General features: G+C 36.0%; 1 protein-coding gene across 1 annotated transcript in view; it reads left to right on the plus strand.

Moving 5' to 3' along the window:
* The window catches only part of LRP1B (LDL receptor related protein 1B), a 1,457,034-nt gene that overhangs the window by 787,858 nt on the left and 652,222 nt on the right, over nucleotides 1-16,954 (plus strand). The window contains exon 21 of the mRNA XM_069540814.1: nucleotides 6,997-7,179. Within this exon, the coding sequence (XP_069396915.1) occupies nucleotides 6,997-7,179 (183 nt within the window). The remainder of the gene's footprint in view (nucleotides 1-6,996; nucleotides 7,180-16,954) is intronic.

The following is a 16,954-nucleotide window of genomic DNA, read 5'->3' on the forward strand; positions in this document are numbered from 1 at the left end:
TAGACGAAATCTCCAGGTTCCAAGGTATTTGTCTCCCAAGGGCACACTGTGAAAAGACTGCTCTACCAAAGCTTGGTTATGTTTAATAAAAGCAAGCAGGCCTTTTCAATACTACAGTATCTCTCCTTTTATAAGTTATGGATAAAAAAAGCAGGAGTCAAGTTCATTGGGCATCCTGGGACTATCTCAAAGGGTGAAAGTTTATGAATTCCCAAAAGGATGGATCTGAAATTTAAAAGGACCAATGGCAATGCTTTTGGCCAAGGTATTTGGAGGACCTCTACAAATTTTGCCAGTTAGTAATAATAAATGCCATTAGTGTGTTCAACTATACTTGAGGATTGAGGGTTGTAATCATAGTGAAAGTGTTGTAAAACCAGACAAACATCACAGACTTGTCAAAGCACCTGGCCCTTAAGATGGATTCCCAGATTGCTATAAAGTTTGAGAGGAGCTCCTCCAAGTAGGGATAATCTTTCCCAAAAGGAATTTAGCCACAGAAAAGGCAATCGCCTGTCTGTGAGGGAAGGCTTCAGTCCAGCGGGAAAACATACAGACTGTGAATGAAACGTATTTATATCCATGAGATGGAGGAAGTTGTACGAAATCCATCTTCCAGACTTTGAATTGTCCATTAGACAGTTTAAAATATCCAGAAGCAGTACAAATAGGCTTCCCTGGATTGTGCTTCAGACAAGTAGGACAAGGGAGGTAGGCACTTTTTGCAGCCTTGTTAATGTTTCCCCAACAATATTGATTCATCATTTTGTCAATAGACCAATAGTTTAGTGTATGTAGTATGATGAGGAGTGGGGATTTTAGAGTCTCTGGTAGTACTGAGTTATTTGGTCCAAACCAGAGCTTTCTCTTTTTTCCAAACAAACAATTGTTAACTTTCCAATCTTGTTTTTCCTTTTCTGAGTTAGGCTTTTCATTGTTAGGCTTCTGTAGCCAGTTTTTCTAAATTATCATTTGGGGAGATGTCCCTTTGGATAATGACAGAGGTTTGTCTGCTGTTGGTCCCTTTAAGGACAGCATTCCTTGCAGACATATAAGCAAGGTGATTTCCCTTAGTTTCCAGAGAGTCAAGTTTAGCATGCATCAGAATCTTAATAATAGCTAAAATGGAAGGTAAAAGTATTGTGTTCAATAATTCCTGAACATAAGGACTATTTTTTTTTTTTTTTTTTTTTTTTTTTTTTTTTGCGGTACGCGGGCCTCTCACTGTTGTGGCCTCTCCTGTTGCGGAGCACAGGCTCCAGACGCGCAGGCTCAGCGTCCATGGCTCACGGGCCCAGCCGCTCCGCAGCATGTGGGATCCTCCCGGACCGGAGCACAAACCCGTGTTCCCTGCATCGGCAGGCAGACTCTCAACCACTGTGCCACCAGGGAAGCCCCATAAGGACTATTTTTAATTTTATTTCCACTGGAAATGAGGAAGCAACTTTCCACAACATTCCAAAATCATGAGCTCCTCTGAAAGCATATCTCTATCAGTATAAACACTGGCAATTTTGTCCTTGACTAAAGTACAAGCCCGTGTAAGGGTGTGTAATTCAGCCTATTGGGCCAAAGTAGTCATAAGTAAAGACACTGCCTTAACAACATCAAAAGGAGTTATAATAACATAACCACCACAATATTTGTCATTGCTACCTTTTAAACAAGAACCATCAGTGAACCATGAGAAGTCAACACTACCCAGTGGAATTTCCTGTAGATCATTACAAGGAGTCAGGAGGTTGTCTATCAACATTCAGCAGTCATGAAGGACGTTGTTGGTGACAGAAGGGAGAAGAGTAGCCAGGTTAAAGTTATTATCATGTAAAAGAGTTACGTGAAGGACAGATAACAAAGGGACTTCACAGGATATGAGGCAGCTAGCTGAGAAGTGTTGAGTATGTTGAGAATTCAGGTTGACTTCTGCATGAGGTACAAAAATGATTAAAGGACATTCCACAGTTTTCTCAGTGGCTTTAACAAAAAGGGCAGTGGCTGCAGTGATTGTAAGGCAAGGAAGTGGCTGCAGTGATTCTAATACATGTGCCACAGGGTCCAGCTGCTGGCTATAACACCCTGTGCATGGATGGTGGTCACCAAGTTTTTGGGTGAGTACCCCAAAGTTATTCCCTTTTCTTGTCATCTATGAAAGAGTAAAAGGGAATCTGATAATAAGGAAGCCCAAAGGCAGGTGGGTTCATCAAACTCTCCTTTAGGGCCTTGAGGGCTATGTCAATCAGTTCTTCCCACAAAACTGGGTCAGGTGGTTGTTATTGTTGAGAAAAACATAAGAAATTTGGCTTTAAAAGAGAAATTTGGAATCCAATTTCAGCAATAACCAACTGGTCTGAGAAAACTTCGCAGTAGCCCTTAGTCTGGGGTTTGGGGAAACTTAGGACACCATGAAGTGTATCTGGATCTAGGTGTAGCCCTTGTTCTGATATTGGATGACTAAAATATTGAACCTGGTTTTGGGCAAACTGCAATTTTTCTTTGGCGACCTTAAGTCCTTTTAAGGCCAAATGCTTTATTAAGTGGACGCTGCCTTCCTGTGAAGAGGTTTAAGAAGGAGGGCAAAGAAGCAACTCATCCACATATTGCAGCAAAGTAAAACCCTTAGAGAACTTTATATCATTCATACCAGCCTTCAAGATTTGCAAAAAATAAGAAGGACTCTCAATATATCCATGAGGCATTACTGTCCAGGTGAATTGTTTTTTTTACTCTCAAGTAAAGGCAGAAAGGTATTGGCTGTCTTCATCAACTGGAATATGAAAGAATGCACTGCATAAATCAGTTACAGTGAAGAATTCATTTGTGGTGGGAAAGGATGTTAGTAACATATGAGAGTTAGGAACAACAATGTGTCGAAGGATAACAGTGTTGTTTACTGCTCAGAGTTCCTGAAAAAACCTCCACCTTTGGCCTTTTGCTTTTCTCACTGGTAAAATGGAGTGTTACAGGGGCTAGTACAGGAGATAATGAGGATTCTTCTATTATGGGCTTTAAGGTTTTCCTTTAGGATATTGATTAATTCTGGGAAGAGGTTTTGAGGATTCTGTTTAAATTTTGTTGGGAGATGCACTGTGAATTTTGCAAACATCAGTTGGAGATTTTGCCAATAAGGAAAGTGGTAGCTTGATTCAATAGGGAGAAATGATCTATATTTTCAGAATCTGCTCTAGTACCATCAGAGATAGAACAAATAAAAGATGTTAGAGGGCCACTTAATTTACCTGGCTGGTTCTTTGATGACACTGTCAATTTCTAGAATTGTTTTCCCCTTTTCGGAGAAAGAATTTCTGGCATACTTCTCTAAGAAGTTTCCAGCCTAATAAATGGATAGGGGTAGAGGAACTAAGGAGAAAAGGATGTGTATCTCTCAAAGGGCCTAAACAAAAGGGAATACGTTCGGACATAGGAACCTCTTGAGGTTCATTAGAAATCCCCACCATTTGAATTGTTTTAGTACTCCAAGGCAGGGGCTGTTTTATGGTAGTGGGGTTGAGCACTCAAGAGTGTGGTATCAATTAGGACTGGAAGAAATTCATCCTCCTGGAGAAATGTTTCTCCAAGCTGTTGAAGAGGGAGGATTGGGAAGAGCCCCTCCAGTTCCTCAGAGCCCACCACTGAGAATTGGAGGGCGTTGGAAAGGCTGGTTAGAGGGATGAAGGCTCTATAGCGCTTAAGTTTGTAACAATCTCTTTTCTAATGCCCTGGTTCTTTGCAATAATAGCAAAAACTACGAGGGTTTTGGGTTTGTTTAGGAGCCTTCATTTGTTGGAGTTGAAGATGAACAATTTTGATGATCTTCCTTTGAGGTGATTCATATAGAGCACAAGAAATATGGTTTGTCAGATTAACTAAATCTGAAGTGGACATAGTTTCCCATTTCACGCTGGTCCTTTTTACTAAAAGGGAAGGATCTTAGTTCAGCCCATTAATAAACAAAGAGTTAAAAGCTACTTGAGTTAATCAACATCTGAAGGAAGACCAGAATTTTCTTTAAAGACAATCAAAAGTCAACTGTAATTTTTGTGAACAGATTTGCAGATGTTTGTGTGCAAGCCTGAATTTTGTTTCAGTCAGCAGGCTTTGGAAAAGCCCTAGTAACTGCTCAGTAAAGTTGCCTAGCAATTTTCTGAGCCTGACACATAATAAGATAGCAGGTCGTTCTCCTGGTTGTAATGCTGGGCATCTTTCAGGATTTTCTCAATTAGCAATTTTCACTCAATGCTGGGCCTGACCTTCACTGATAAGCATATGAAGTAGCTGATATAAGTTAGAGAAACCTGGTTGGTGAGTTTGAGTGATTATATTAAATTCCTCAGCAAAACTATGAGGGTCTTTGGTTACTTTGGGAAAATCTTTGACTATGGCTCACAGTTCAGCTTAGTTCAGGGAGTACAAGATATTAAAGATTTAGCCTCTGGACCTTCAGAAGGCTTAATTTTAAAGAAACATGTTCTGACAGGTTCAGAGGAAAAGGGAAGTTTGGCCAGAGAATGAGTATGGGGGGATTGAGGGGACAGTGGAGGCATAGGCAGCATAGAAGGGAAGGAGGGAGATGGCACCAGAGGTGGAGCCTGAGATACAGACGCCAAGGAAGAAGAGCCTGAGGCTTTGAGAGCCACTTTATCTTTCTTTCATAATTTCTTTTCCTCAGTTAATCTTAAAATCTTATTTTGCAGAGAGGCAATTTTAGAGTCCTGAGTATATTGCGAAGCCCCAAAATGCCAATTGAAATAAGCATTCTACTCAGTTCTGGAAATTTTTGAGCTATTGAAGCTCAATTTGGTTTTAAGGAAATAAAGTTTGGGGATTTCTGAAATTCCCCATAACAGCCATTGATATTCTAAATTGCCTTTGGTCAGGTTGGTCCATTTAGTTAGTAGTGCCCATGAGGAAGGACTGTGGCTTTTAAACATAAAATTGACCAGAGTCCCTATAACGGAGGAGGCCTTCAAAATACTTAGATAACTGGAGTCTCATTTCCTAGAGGTTTTTCCTCTAGAGTGAAGAACAATTTTCAAACAGCTTAAACAGCTTACAGCACAACTGGTTCGATTCAGACAGCTTGTAAGACAATCCCAGCCAATTCAAAGGAAACAGCTTAAAGGAGCCAGGCCAAAGACTTTTTCAGCCAGTTTCCAGAGAATCGTCCTTTCAAAAGAATAGGCCAAAGGCTGAAAAACCTGGCACTGTTGCAGAGAACCCCTGTTTTCAGAGGAATGGGTCAAAGATTAGCCAGCTTCAGGTGAAGCAATTCCTGTTCCGAAGGGAATATGCAAAGCTAACCAGTTTCAGTGAAAGAGCCTGATATCAAAATCAGACCCAAGTGCCAAACAAGTACTCACATGCAGAACAAGGCCTTAACCAGAAAGACAAAAGCTTTAAGTAGATTCTGAATAAAGCCTGGAGAGCTCCAGATGGAAAGAGGGTGTGAGTTTGGATCTAAGAGAAAGACTTGCCTTTAAACTCCAGGGTCAGCAGGAAAAGCAGTGAGCAGCAATAGACTCAGCTGTGGGTACTGCACCTGTATATTCACCAGCCCCAGAGCCATCGAGAGTCTTCTCTGGTCCCCATATGGGCCACCAAAATGTTGACCTAAAACAAATTGAGAGCCAGATATTTCTCCAGCAAAGACTGGTATATTTGGGATTGGCGAAGAATTGCAATTTGGAGTCTGTACCATGGTGAGCTATGTGCAAGTTCCCTCACAGCAAGGAAAAAGGAATGCTTTTATAGAAAGTAAAAAAGGAAAATGGGAGGGCTCTAGTAAACAGCAAGTCCATGGATTTTCATAGGCTGAGTCCTTGACAGGAAAGAAGAGTCTTTCTTCTTCCTGTTGGGCTCTGTTACAGCTGCAGGGTGTTAAGAGATCTCCCCTTCCGGTCTCCCAACTCTACTTAACTGAGGTTTCTGTCTATTGATAGTTTTACAATTCCTACCAAATCAGCTCATTGAGTAATGAGAAACTCACCTGGACTTGCTTCAATTTTATAGTGATGTAGAATAATTGCTTTTATAGATATAATGTAAATTAATTGTTGGCTGTAGCTACCTGAGATGCACAATAAACTTGTTACATTAAAACTTTGGTCTAGAAAAATGAATACTAAAATATTTACTTTACAACAGTATTTGGAGATTCTGGTTATTATATCTCATAATATTAGATATTAAAACAAATTTAATGTACTGCCAATTACGGTCATATTTTTCAACTGTTATACTGTAAAAGCATCTATATGCCCAACATTTATTTTTCCTTATTCTTGTTTATGCTTACCTACAAAATTTAACCTATATTTTTAGTCATCAGGTTTTGAGTGATAATGTTATCTGGGCACTATGTGAATTATTAATTGATAAATTGACTTTGATTGCATAGTGCCTCATAAAATTCTTTTGTGTCTGTTCTGAGTCTAAACTTGAAATCTTATGTCCTGAATAATTTTTTTAATTATCTGAGGGTTTTATTTTTCAACATTTTGGACATTATTCTTCAAAGATTTTGTTAGAATGTACTTCTTATTTTCTTTTTGGTTGTTTACCTGTTACCAGTGTGAAAGAAATTATCTAAAGAGATGTCACAAGATCAACAAAAGTCTAAACATTTGGAGTAGAATGTGAAATCTCTTTTATGTGCTATAGACAAAATACCTTCAACAATCACACTGATACTAATTAAAATCACAACAGAATATCCACATACTATCTTACTGCTCTTTCTTTTTTTTCCTAACGTTCATCACCTTTAGAAATTCTGTGGGAGGCAAGAATTATTTTCTCTAATTATTAAAGTTTCTAAAACAAATTTGAAAATGCTAGAGAGTATTGCAACTATTAAACAATAAAGTAAAAATAGATTCTCTCTAGGATCATTATAATGCCTAAAGAAAGAAAAAAATTGAAAAAAAAATATTATCAAGTAAAATCATAATTTCTCTCTTGTCTTCCTCTCTCTGCCTCTCTCCCTCATTTCAATTTAAGAGATTCGTTCTCCTGCTGGTTGTAATGGGAATGAATTTCAGTGTCACCCTGATGGAAATTGCATTCCTGATCTGTGGCGCTGTGATGGGGAAAAAGACTGTGAAGATGGTAGTGATGAAAAAGGCTGCAGTGGTACCTTACGATTGTGTGATCACAAAACCAAGTTTTCCTGTCAGAGTACAGGTAAGCAGAACACGGAGTTCAACTTCTACCTCAGGCCTGCTTCCTTGATGTAGGTTCCTTTGGGGCCCTCCTCAATCCATATCTCACCTTCATAAAAAGTATCCTTGTGTTTCTAGTAGGTTTGCTCACATTCTGTACATGACAGTAATAGTAGGTAACATTTATTGAGAACTATCTGTGGACTTGGCACAGTTCTAAGAATGTTCTCTACATGAACTCATTTCATCATGCTAATTCACAATGAGAAAACTGAGGCGGAGAGCAGTTTTTAACTTTCTCAAATTAAAAAGTCAAAAGAATTTTTAACTTGCTGGCTCACAGAGCCAGCATGGAAGAAATGGGATATGAAAGCAGGCAATCTGGATTCAGAGTCTGGAATTTCAGAGTCCAGAAAGAGACATGTGTGCTAAACCCACTTACAGCATTCCCCTTTTCATAGATAAATCCTTACCATAAAATTTAATGAAGATGACTAGGGAAAAAAGGCATAATTATATGCATTTATTTTCAACCAGTTTCCTAAATTTTATTGTGCTGTCGCTAGACTCCATTAAGATGAAGGTGATGACTTTCAAATCATTCAAACCTTTGATTTGTTTTGAGAGTCACTGAAGCTTTTTTTTATAAGTTATTCTAATATTATGATGTTTCCATGTTGTTTTTCTCCATACAGTAGGTGCTACCTAACATGAAAAACTAACTTATTTACTTCCTTCTCTATGCCAGATGATGAGCTGAAGTTTAGAGGATTAACTCTTGTGGTATAATTTGTGAAATGATTGGTATCATTATCCAGATAACCCATGGAAAGAATTTTTTGTAGATTTTAGGATACATTCTGGAATCATCTCTGGGAGTTCTTCTTAATGTGAAATTGCTTCCGAATTGCTCAATCAGGAGTTCTTGGTGATTCATTTTGCCCTTTATTAAGTATTTCAACCAAAACATAGAAATGAAAAGGTATCACAGCTGTGAGTAAGCAGATACTTTAGGAACCACATGGCCCATGAGCATTTAACAATATAAAAAGGAGTTGTGTTTCTTTTCTTAAACACACCTCCTGGGTATAATTAAGCCTGTAAATAAGAGATAAAGAAATAAATATAAGCTAACATGGGCATAGGTAAATAAATACTCCTGAGGCCTACTCCTAGGAGTAGGAGTAGTGAGGGAGTTGTATTTTCAAATGATTATTTTTCCAACAATATTTTTAACAGGTAACTCTCTTCAATTATCACGTAAAGATTCTTAGTTTGGGAGTTATTGGTTAGAAGAATGTGACTTTGAGTTTAGAAATTATCATAATGGAACATTTCATATTAGTTGAAAATCAATAGATGAATAACTTATTAAATGAATGAATTATTAACTAAATAAGCAAGTTTTTATTTAACAGGCTAATTCTGATGCCAAAGAGCCCGTTATTTGACTCAGGCTAACATTATTCTAAGTGCATATTTTTTCTCCTGTTGCTTCTGGCATTTGTTTGATTGGACGAATGCTGAAATATATCAGATAACAGTCTTTAACAGGTATGCGACTAAGGAACTAGCAAGGCTATAGGAAAACAAAATAAAAATATTAATTTACTTGGAATATCCTGAGCTAAAACTAACTGAATATGCTATCAAGATTTAGCAAATTTAGAGGTAAAACCAGGCTGAAATTTCCTTATGAAGAAAGAAATTATAAATGCCTTCATAGTAAAGTAATTTCTAAAAGCTGTATGTTAGTAAAAACTGGTTTGAACTGTCTATGACAGAAAACATGGAGAGAAAACACATAAATAATAAATAACAGGGTTAAGTAAAGTTAATAGAAAATTTCAAGTGTTGTGATTTATCTTGTATGTGTGTATTGATATGAAATAGCTCTTATGAAATAGCTTTTTCTGTATATGACTCAACTTAAAAATAAAACCTTAATTATGATGAAGATGGCTGATGTAGGGAGGAAAAAACCTTTTCCTCTACCCACACAGAGGGGACAAAGGAAAAGGACTTTGAGTTTATAGGGATGGCAAATTGTGGAAAGGTAGATATATGGGAAAACTAATGGAAGATAAAGGCTACTTAATAACATTTGTGTAGGTCAATTTTGATACTGACTTTCCATCATCTTCATGGCCTTAGAACTTCCCTGAGGAAGTGTTTTATGGCACTTCTCATTTCTCAAAAGTTTATGCTTTTAGTCAGATAGGGGAAGCTACAGAAGACTTCTTTCTGCATCTACTGAATCTCAAATGCTTCAGCTCAAAATAATCCTTATGATAAAGTGTCATATTTTGGAAGTAGTGTATTTTGATCCCACACAGTGGATATCTTAGGAGAATTGGATCCTGAGAGACATTTTTATGCATGTTGATTTGGGATTTGAGTTATCCACTTAATAATGTTAAGATGTTTGTATCAAATGGTCATCATGTAAACCAAAATTTAATATTAAAAAGCAGAACTGCAATAAAACTCATGTTGCATTGTAAAAGGGAAATGTGGTATAACATAGCGACTACAATTGATGATACTGTATTGTATAACTAAAATTTGCTAAGAGTGGAACTTAAGTGTTCTCACAATAAATGAATGAATGAATGAATGAATAAATATCCACAGAATGTGAAAGGTAATAATTTAACCATTGATCTGCTTCTAATTTAATCCCTGGCTTAAATATAGTAAAGCAAAATGTGTCAAACCACTTGAGGAGTAATAATTCACAATGTATGAATATTTATGGACATTGCAGATATTAAAGTGAACCACAAATATACACATTGGATTAAAAATATGTACACATCTATAATCTTTGTGATATTTTTAAGTTTAATTAAATTCTCAGCTTTACAAGCTAAAAGACCTTTAAACTATTCAAGATGTTGAATTCAGAGTTCATATTCATTTTTTAAAAAATTCTGAATGCTAGCTTGAGCATTTAAAAGTTTTCAGGGCAATCAATTTATATTTGTTGATTACAATGGCTTTTATACATAAATTGCTATCATTAGTATAAAAACAGGCACATTACTGTTTCTTTATTCCAATAAAGGAAAGAATGAGAGCTAAATTAAGTTAAAGTACAATTCAACCATTATCATCTTAGAGTCTCTAATCTCAGAGGGTCTATCTTTGACCAAGAACTATACTCTCCCACATCTGGTCTCTCACAAATTGCAGTTAGGGTGACCTTTGAACAGCAGGGGTTTGAACTACATCCATTTATATGCAAAATTTTTAAAATAAATACATTGGAAACTTTTTTTGGAGATTGGCAAGAATTTGCAAAAACTAACAGAGGAACCACATAGCCTAGAAATATTGAAAAAATTAAGAAAAAGGTACATCATGAATGCATAAAATATATGTAGATACTTGTCTATTTTATCTATTGCTACCATAAAATCTACACAAATCTATTATAAAAAGTTAAAATTTATCAAAACTTACAAACACTTAACATACCAGACACGGTGCCATTTGCAGTCAACAGAAGTCTAAACAAATGTAAAGATACAGTATTAAATTACTGCAAAAAGTTAACTGTAGTACATATTGTAATAATTTTGTAGCTACCTTCTGCTGCTATTTCGGTGAGCTCAAGTGTTGCTAGCATCTGCTTAAAATGTCATATGACACTAATCATCTCCAGGTGAGCAGTTTATCTCTCCAGTAAACTGCATATCGAAAAAAAAAAGTGATCTCTTTTGGTTCTTGCGTATTTTTCATTGTGTTTAGCACAATGCCATAAACCTTGAATAACACCATGGGACCCATATGAAGTGCCACTGTTGAGGCTGGAAGTGCTCCCAAGAAGCAGAGAAAAGTCATGACATTACAAGAAAAAGTTGAATTGATTAATATATACTGTAGATTGAGGTCTGGAGTGGCGGTTGCCCATCATTTCAAGATAATGAATCCAGCATAAGGACCATTGTAAGAGAAGAAAAGGAAATTTGTGAAGCCATTGCTGCAGCTATGCCAGCAGGTGTGAAAACCTTGCACTTTTTCTGAAATACCTTTATATCTTGTATTGAAAATGCAGCTTTTATGTGACTGCACCATTGCTATAAGAAAGGTATACCTAAAGACTCTAATATGATTCGGGAAAAAGTGAAGTCATTATATGACAACTTAAAGCAAAAGGAAAGTGAAGGATCTAAAGGTGGAGAATTTAATGCCAGCACAGGATGGTTTCATAAGTTTAGTAAGAGGCTTGGCTTTAGAAAATGTCAGTATAACAAGAGAAGCAGCTTCTGCCAACCAAGAGGTAGCAGATGAGTTACAGATGCCATTAAGAAAATCATTGAAAAGAAAGGATATCTGCCTGAACGGGTTTTTAATTCAGACAAAAGTACCCTACTCTGGAAAAAAAAAAATCCACAAAGGACATTTATTAGTAAGGAAGAGAAGTGAGCACCAGGATTTAAATCAGAAAGGGGTAGGCTAACTTTACTGGTCTGTTCAAATGCAACAGGGCTTATGATCAGGACTGCCCTTATCTATAAAGCTGCAAACCCCTGGGCCTTGAGGGGAAAAGTAAATACCAGCTGGTCAATCTTCTGATTGTACAAAAAGAAGGCCTCGACAATGAGAACCACTTTCCTGGACTGGTTTCATTAATGCTTTGTCCCTGAAGTCAGGAAGTACCTTGCCAGTAAGGGACTGCCTTTTAAAGTTCTTTTGATGTTGGACAATGTCCCCTGGCCACCCAGAACCCCATGAATTCAACACTGAATGTGTCAAACTGGTTTATTTACCCCCAAAAAATATGTCTCTAATTCAGCACCTAGATCAGCAAGTCATAGGACCTTTAAGGCTCATTACACAAAATGAGCCTTTTCCTTTTCTCAAAGGAAAGTATTGTCAATGCTATGGAAGAGGACCCCAACAGAGAGAACATCATGAAAGTCTGAAAGGATTACACCATTGAAGATGCCATCATTATTACAGAAAAGGCTGTGAAAGCCATCAAACCCGAAACAATAAATTGCTGCTGGAGAAACTGTGTCCAGATGTTGTGCATGACTTCACAGGATCTGCAGGAGAGCCAATCAAGGAAATTATGAAAGAGGTTGTAGATATGGCAGAACAAGTTGGTTGTGGGGAGTGAAGGGTTTTAAGATATGGATCTTGAAGAAATTCAAGAACTAATAGACACCATACCAGAGGAATTAACAAAATACAACTTGATGGAGATGAATGCTTCTGAACTAGTGCCAGACGATAAGGGAGAAGACTGAGAAGAAGCAGTGCCAGGAAAAAACTAACGTTAGGCAGTTCGGCAGAAGGGTTACAGTTATTCAAGATGCTTTTGACTTCTTTTATGGCATGAACCCTTCTACGATACAGGCACTGAAACAAAAGCAAATGATAAAAGAAGAATTAGTACCATAAAGAAACATTTTTAGAGAATTGAGAGAGCGTAAAAGTCAGAGAGAAATTACAGTGTATTTCTGCGAAGTTACAGAGAGTGTGCCTGCCTCCCTTGCCTCCCATTCGACCTCCTCCACCTCTGCCACCCCTGAGACAGCAAGACCGTCTTCTCCTTTCCTCCCCCTCCTCAGCCTACTCAGCATGAAGATGACAAGAATGAAGGCTCTTATGATGGTCTGTTTCCACTTAATAAATAGTAAATAATCATCGTGTCCTACTATTAATAAACTTATCTGCTGTATATGTGTGTGAGTGTTTTTGTGTAAAAATCTAAGAACTGTACAGCAAGAACTGTATGAGAAGTTTTTGTGTCATCATCATTATCACCTAAGTATTCATGATGTAGAACATCATGTGCAAGACTTGTATTGAAGTGGATAGCCTATCCTAACAGAGATATAAAGTGAGTGATATGTAACATAAAATTAATAATGTGTTAGTTTTCCTAATGTTTTATAACTCTGCTTTCAAAGAATCATATTACCGTACAGCATGCCTCTTTCTCTCATCATTGGAGAAAGCCTATTATCACAGGTGGTTTTTTTTAATGTAATGATGTTTGTAATGCTGTAATCTGAATATGACTGTAATACTATATGCCATAAAAAATTTATAACAATTCATCCATTAGTGTATACCTGGGCTACCATGAAGTAATCATATTGCTGCTTCTTCATTATCAATGCATGAATTATTATACCTGTAAATATGAATCTTATTCACAGTATTTTTTTCATTTTTGATGTCTAGTGTTAGTAACACATATAAAATCTACAGTATTTTGTATCATATAAGACAATATTGATGTAGGCACTGTCAGATGATTCCTCTTGTGAATAGACAACATAATCTTATGGTATTGATAAGGTAGGTACTGTAAACGTATTTTCTCTTCCTTATGATTTTCCTTAATAACATTTTCCTTTATCTAGCCTACTTTATTATAAGAATACAGTATATAATACACATATCATACAAGATATATGTTAAGGTTTCCAGTCAACAGTAGGTGATTAGTAGTTAACTTCGGGGGGAGTCAAAAGTTAAACTTGGATTTTCAACTGTGCCCCTAACCACCACGTTTTTTGAGGATCAACTGTATATTATAGTCAGGGAATCAGGGGAGGAAAGTCCTTCTCTCATGGAAAAGAAACTCAGAAATGCCATTCTTCAGAATGGAAAAATAAATGAAACCTTTGACATTATACATTGATGACAAGATTATAAGGAAGATAGGGCCCCCAGCTGTTAGTAGAAATGTAAATTTGATCCGGCCTTCCCACTTCTAGAATTCATATAAAGAACGGCAGGAGTATATACAGATGTAGAAGATCTGAAGAATTAATGTTTAGATCAAATTAATAAAAATATAACTCTATTTTTAGAAGGCCAAAAATAAACCTTCTTTTACAAGGTTCAGGAAATATTTTTTAAATGAGCATTTATTGTCACAAACAACTTCAATAAATTCCAAGAAATAGAAATAATGCAGGCAGAATTCTCTGATTATCATATAATAAACCGATAATTATGAAGCGTAAACCACTCTTCCGCTTAGAAGTTAAATAATAAAATAAAACACTTTTTATCTTAATTCTAGAGGGACTCTAAACTTGTAGAACTCTTACAAAATAAAGATATATACTTATCAGAATATATTGAATATAAATAAAGCATTGCTCATGGGAAAAATCATAACTTTCTAAATTTATATGCAGAGTGTCACAAAATTCTCAATGTATTTTTAATCTTTAACAATTTCAGAAGTATAAATACTGTAAATTTACAAAAGATAGCATTTGAAATTTTAGTTATTGTTAACATATATTTAGTTTTATGAATCCTGGATAATACATTTTTAAGTTTGGTTCTAGTAGTTTCCCTCTTAGAGGGGCTGAACTAAAAATATATTTAAAATGTTATATTCAAAATTTATAGAATTATATGTAACTAAAACTCAATTTATAAAATTATAAGTAATTGATATAAACTTTTAAATGATTTTTATGTTTGTAGCATTTATATTTCTAAAATTATTAAAGGTTAAAACTATTCTGAGACTTTTGAGACACCTGTATTTACACTAAGTAATTAAAAAAATAGTTTTTGGACAGTGTGTACCAGACACAGTGTTCACCAACTCCTTACGCTTTACTGTATTTCTCAACTCTCTTGCATTTAGATTGGGGTCAAATGACTAGTTCTAGCTAAGCACTGTGAGCCAAAGGGACTATATCATTTCCATGCAAGGCAGTTAAGCTATAGTGAGCATCTCCTTACTGTAGGGGTCTAGAGGGCACACATACAAGATGGATGAAGGTGACCTTACCTTCCCTGATTTTATGTGAACAAACAATTAACCGTTACTGAGTTAGGCCCCTGGATTTTAGGGTTTGTTACTGCAGCATAGCTTATCCTGACTAATGCAACACCAAACTCAAGAAGTTAGAAGATAACAAAAGAAACCAAAGGGAAACAAAATCAAATTAATGTTTGAATTTAGAAAAAAGAAAGAAAATAGCATAATGTGAAAATTCAAGAATTAGGTTGTTGAAATAATAACTAAAGTCACTAATACATTAACTGACCTAATAAAGAAGAACACAGTGAAAATGCAGTGCACAAAATGAGAATGGGAAAATAATCACAGATGCTGAAGAAATTATAAAAGTTAAAGAAACTATCTATGAAGTATCATAGAAGTGAACATAAAAATCTGTATTAATAAAATCATATAGTTTTTTAAAAATATAAATTTTCGAACTTAACTCTAGAAAGGAAAAAAATAGGCAATATATTTTATAAAAATTTTAAAAATAATCAATATATAACCCCTGTCACTATTCCACCAAAAGTCCAGATGAAAATTTCTACCAGATATTTAAGGAACATTGCTATGATGCTGTTTCATCTCCTCTAGAGAATTTGAAAGGAATAGAAGCTTTTAAGCAACATAATGTTGATTTTCCAACCACAAAAGTTAGTACCTCCCATACACACAAAAATTACAAACTCTCTCATGACCATGACTACCATTATTCGAGATAAAACATGAGCAAACCCAGCAATATATTAAGAGAATAATTCATCATGAAAAAACATCCTCCTCTGGTATATTTGTTACAATTAATGACCCTGCATTCCTACACTGATAGATCATTATCACCCAGAGTCTATAGTTTACATTAGGGTTCACTCTCGATGTTGTACAAACTATGGATTTTGACAAATGTGTAATGATGTGCTACCATAGTATCATAGTTTCACTGCCCTAAAAATCCTCTGTGCTCTGCCTGTCATCCCACCTTCCCCGCAAACCCTGGCAACATCTGATCTTTTTACTGTCTCCATAGTTTTGACTTTTCCACAGTGTCATATAGCTGGAATCATACAGTATGTGCAGCCTTTTCAGATTGGCTCCTTTCACTTAGTAACATTCATTTAGGTTCCTCCATGTCTTTTCGTGGCTTGTTAGCTCATTTCTTTTTGACACTGAATGATACTCCATTGTCTGGTTGTACCACAGTTTATTTATTCATTCAACCTACTGAAAGGCAACTTGGTTGCTTCCAAGTTTTGGCAATTATGAATGAAGTGGCTATAAACATCTGTATATAGGTTTTTGTGTGGACATAAGTTTTCCTCTCATTTGGGTAAATACCAAGGAGTGTGATTGCTGGATCATATGGTAAGAGTGTGTTTGGTTTCGTAATAAACTGCCAGACTGTCTTCCAAAGTGGCTGTCGAATTTTGCATTCCCACCAGAAATGAATGAGGAATTTTTATTGCTCGATAGCGTCGCCAGTATTTGAGGGTATCAGTGTTTAGGATTTTCGTCATTCGAATAGGTTTATAGTAGTGTTGTTTTAATTTGCATTTCCCTAATGACATATGATGTGGAGCATCTTTTCATATGCTATTTGCCACTAAATTGTTTTTAAGAGCTAAATGTCGCAAACAACCTAAATAGCCCAAAATGGGGCACTAGGTAGAAACATTATGGTATATCCATATGGTAGAATACCTGGCGACAATTTAGTAAATGGAAATCATTATAATACACTGACATGGACATTTCCCTATGATTAAATTTTGAGTGAAAAGTCAATGAACATATTACTGGGCATAGTATGTAATATTATTTAAATAAAAAGAAAATAAATACAAGCATATTCTTTTCTATAATAAGAATATTTCTAGAAGGTTTCACAAGAAACTGTGGTCAATATTTGTCTTTGAATGGGGGAAAGGATGGCCAGGGAAAAAGAGTGAGAGGTGTGATAGTTGTACAGTCTCCCCTTATGACTGACTGTCTTTCCAAGTGATAGATTGGTGTTGACCCATAA

This window comes from Delphinus delphis, chromosome 7 (genome assembly GCF_949987515.2).
Source record: "Delphinus delphis chromosome 7, mDelDel1.2, whole genome shotgun sequence".
Classification (NCBI taxonomy): Eukaryota; Metazoa; Chordata; class Mammalia; order Artiodactyla; family Delphinidae; genus Delphinus; species Delphinus delphis.